This window comes from Papaver somniferum, chromosome 5, assembly GCF_003573695.1.
Source record: "Papaver somniferum cultivar HN1 chromosome 5, ASM357369v1, whole genome shotgun sequence".
NCBI lineage: Eukaryota > Viridiplantae > Streptophyta > Magnoliopsida > Ranunculales > Papaveraceae > Papaver > Papaver somniferum.
This window is the reverse complement of record NC_039362.1, coordinates 15,610,341-15,613,850: the sequence shown is the minus strand read 5'-3', so window position 1 is coordinate 15,613,850 and position 3,510 is coordinate 15,610,341. Positions and strand designations below refer to the sequence as shown.

The window sequence follows — 3,510 nt, the reverse complement described above, 5'->3', positions numbered from 1 at the left end:
TATATTGTACTTGTGTTGTGTGTATGCGTTATTTTACGAAGAAATAAACATTTTCTGATTGCGATAATTTTACAGTCTCTAATTGTGTATTTATTGATAACTTTATTTGGATCCATCAACAAGTTTTTCAAATTGATAATTAAATGGAACAAAAAAAATTTAAATCCTCTCCAACAATTTATCTTTCTTCACCAGAGGATTTTCTTTAGCAACCATCTCGCGCCCCAATTTTTTGTAGTCATGTGTACAACCATGTGTCTCCGGGAGCCGGTGCATCGAACAATACAAATTTCCGCACCGACACTTAAAACCCAAATGTCGAACCCTCTTTTTACAATTTGAGCACCGATATGTGTCCGCTTGTAACGCATCCGTTCTACTCTTCTTCTTAACACGATTATCATCTCTAGTAGTTGACACTCGCCCGAACTTAAAAATACAAAAATCCGGATCTTTCTTCACGGGAACCAGTTGATCTGGGAGACACTCTCCCGTAGCCAAATTGGGTCTAAAATTACTATTCTCTCCGTTTCTAAAAAATAGACAAGTTTGTGTGTAAACTTTTTTAGAAACAGAGGGAGTAGTATAACACTTCGAACATGGGTGCCTAGTAGATTCACTCCCGTAAAATCCACAACCCTTCTCACATAATCGAGGAGTGTCGTCGTTCTTTGCAAAATACATAATTCTCTAGTAAAATATCTCAACGCTGCCTCTAAAGTTTGGTTTTATGGTAATAAAAAAACAACCAAAATAGTGTATTTATATAAGGCGTCGGCTGTTCTACGATTTCCAACTACAATTTGGACTCCCGCCTCGAATATAGTTTCCAAACTTATGTCTAGCCTCTAAAATTGGGACTTTCCTAAACCAAGAAAAACCTGAAAGGTATCGGAAAGGCATGTGACGGCGTATGGCGGTGGCGGTGGCGGTGGCGGTGGCGGTGGCTTGTGTATTGCCCAGACAAATGCAGTAAAAATTGTGCCTTTCCTTTGTGACGGGTAAAGTGTCATCTCTCCACCTTATTACACTTGACAGCTTCTAGCTGAGTCACTTAGATTTGTCTTTACTTCTTCTTCTTCACCTTTTTCTTCTTTGAAGCTCAGCTCAGTTTCTTTTTCTTTCTAGTTTGTTCTAAATCTCTCCACCATCCAACCACCATTACTATCTCCAAAGCTTTTGAATCTTTTTAAGCGAGAAGATGACAGACTGGGGTCCGGTGTTTGTATCAGTAGTACTCTTCATACTATTAACACCAGGATTACTGGTTCAAATTCCTGGTCGGAACAAAGCTGTTGAATTTGGGAATTTTCAGACGAGTGGTGTTTCGATTTGTGTTCATTCTGTTATTTATTTTGTTCTTGTTTGTATCTTCTTGTTAGCTCTTCAGATCCATATGTATATTGGTTCTTAACATGAATTTTACTCTTAATTTTGTACACTTATGTTCTGGATTTTATAAAAGTGAAAACAGATTGAGTTCTGAATTTCTGAGAACATTATTACTCTGTATACTTTACTGTTTGCTTGAGATTTGTTCATTTGAGTACAGAATTTGATTGTTCTGGTAAGAACCCAGAATCAAGTAAGGGATTTTGAAGGTTTGGGATTTGATTTGGATCCAATTTTAACTTCTTCCTAGTTTGAGTTCTTTGTTTTATGTGTTGAATGAGGGTTAATTTGTGGGCACATTACTCTGGTGAACTAAGGTTCAGTGAGTTCAGTTACATCCAATTCTGGATCCAATTTGTTTGTATTTTAAGAACTGTACTGGTATTACTGTGTTAGTCTTTGAATTTTTATGAAGAATTGTATTTTTTACAACTTTTACTTAGGGAAACAATGGTGCAAGTTGGATTACCTTTTGATTATCCCCTTCAGATTTGGACCACAGGTTGTTAACTTTTTTCTGACTGAACAGATTTGCAGTGACTATCATGAAGGTTCATGTACCAGCCATGGGTTCTGAATGCCAATTGCTGCATGAAATGAGTACCAAAACTAGGGAGACAACTCAGCAAGATACAAAAAGATCGATACCATTGGTAAAGTATACAAAATCTCTGCTGTTTATGTTTTTGTAGTTTGAATTGTCCACTTTTACAAGATCTGTGCCCAAGAGATTTTGGTTGAGGAAAGTAGGAGGTTAGATGCCGTTAATAGATACCCCGTATGACTAAACCAGTAAAACTGGTCGTCTCGGCCGGCTTAACTGAGCAGGACCTGAGCGACAACTTTCATTCGTATGGAGAGACTCAGTCATTAAGGATGGTGCACCTTTCTGTGGGACATAAAACTGCAGAAGGTGCAGAGAAGACTGCAAAGGAGCTCGTGAATAAGCTGGTAGTCATAAAGGTTTCTACACTGAAGCTTTTGTTGTGGAAAGCCCAGGCCGCAGAGTTAGAGAACCAGGATGATGAAGCATAAATACAGCAAGCATGCACCAACCACCCGCACACAAGACCTGTTAGATTAGTAAAATACTATGAACCTGGTATCTCAAATTTGACATAAGTAGAATACTACTTATGTTTGTAGTCAACTGACTGTCAATAAATCTGCAAGTTACATTTTTCATTTTTGTGGTTTCTAATCTGCACACAGGACTGTTCATGGTTTTCAGGCAGAGAGTGGTCGTGATAAAAAACAGTACAACACTATAAGTCTTAAAAATGCTCGCCAAGCTTGGGAGAAAATCTGTTCCTACGACACGTCCAAACAACAAAAACAAAGCCGATAGAAAAGTGCCAAGTTGCAAAGGAAGAAAAAGCTAGCTCACAAGATTCAATAATCCGGATGGCCAGACTTGCCATTCTTTTCTAGAGATTTTGGAATATCAATATCTTGCTTCCTGGATCTCATGACTCGGAGGTCCTTCCGGTTTCCGGGGATTTCGCCGTCTCTGAAGCACATACCAACATTGGCGTCCAAGTGATGTCTTCTCCCTCTTTAGTTTAGGTGTCAGCTTTTCAGGATGCTGCATCTTCATCTCAATTTTTTGCTCCTCACCTGGAAATTCAGCTTCCCGTCTCAAAAGTGCTTGTGCTCCACATTTTGCCGCATTATATGCAGAATTATTTGAGTATGCCTGACAGTATCTGATAGATTGGAACTTGGTATCATATTGCAGCTTTACGATATCTTTGATAACTGGAACCAGCTCCTTGAATCTTGCATTTCCAGACAAAAACATAAATCTCCTCATACATTTCCAACAGATATTAGCATAAGCAGCATCATATTGAGAATGAAAGACAAAACGTAAAAACTGTAACACCCCAAAACGTGGTTAAAGTAGAGCGCAACTCTATCTGAATTGATGTCCCAAATAAGCGCAGAAAGTCCCCGTTTAGAAGCGATCTGTAAGCCTCTCTTGATTCCCACCAGAAGGTGATAAAGGTATGACCCTCCTTTGGAAGCCCCACAGTAAGCAGCTATCGGTTGTCTGGAACTGTTCAGTATAATAATTCCATATCCCCCGTATGCTTTTCTTCTACAATAATAATAACC

At 38.8% G+C, this 3,510-nt stretch overlaps 1 protein-coding gene across 2 annotated transcripts; it reads left to right on the top strand.

The window, feature by feature from the left end:
• The first annotated feature begins 1,037 nt into the window (after positions 1-1,037).
• LOC113281043 lies at positions 1,038-3,085 on the top strand. 2 transcript variants are annotated; one of them, XM_026529680.1, is made up of 2 exons: positions 1,038-2,045; positions 2,624-3,085. In XM_026529680.1, exon 1 carries the CDS (start codon positions 1,202-1,204, stop codon positions 1,412-1,414), a length of 213 nt encoding a protein of 70 aa, XP_026385465.1. In that variant the 5' UTR covers positions 1,038-1,201; the 3' UTR covers positions 1,415-2,045; positions 2,624-3,085. The 2 variants fall into 2 exon arrangements, with proteins under 2 accessions (XP_026385465.1, XP_026385466.1); XM_026529681.1 differs by having other exon boundaries at positions 2,605-3,085.
• The last annotated feature ends 425 nt before the right edge of the window (positions 3,086-3,510 follow it).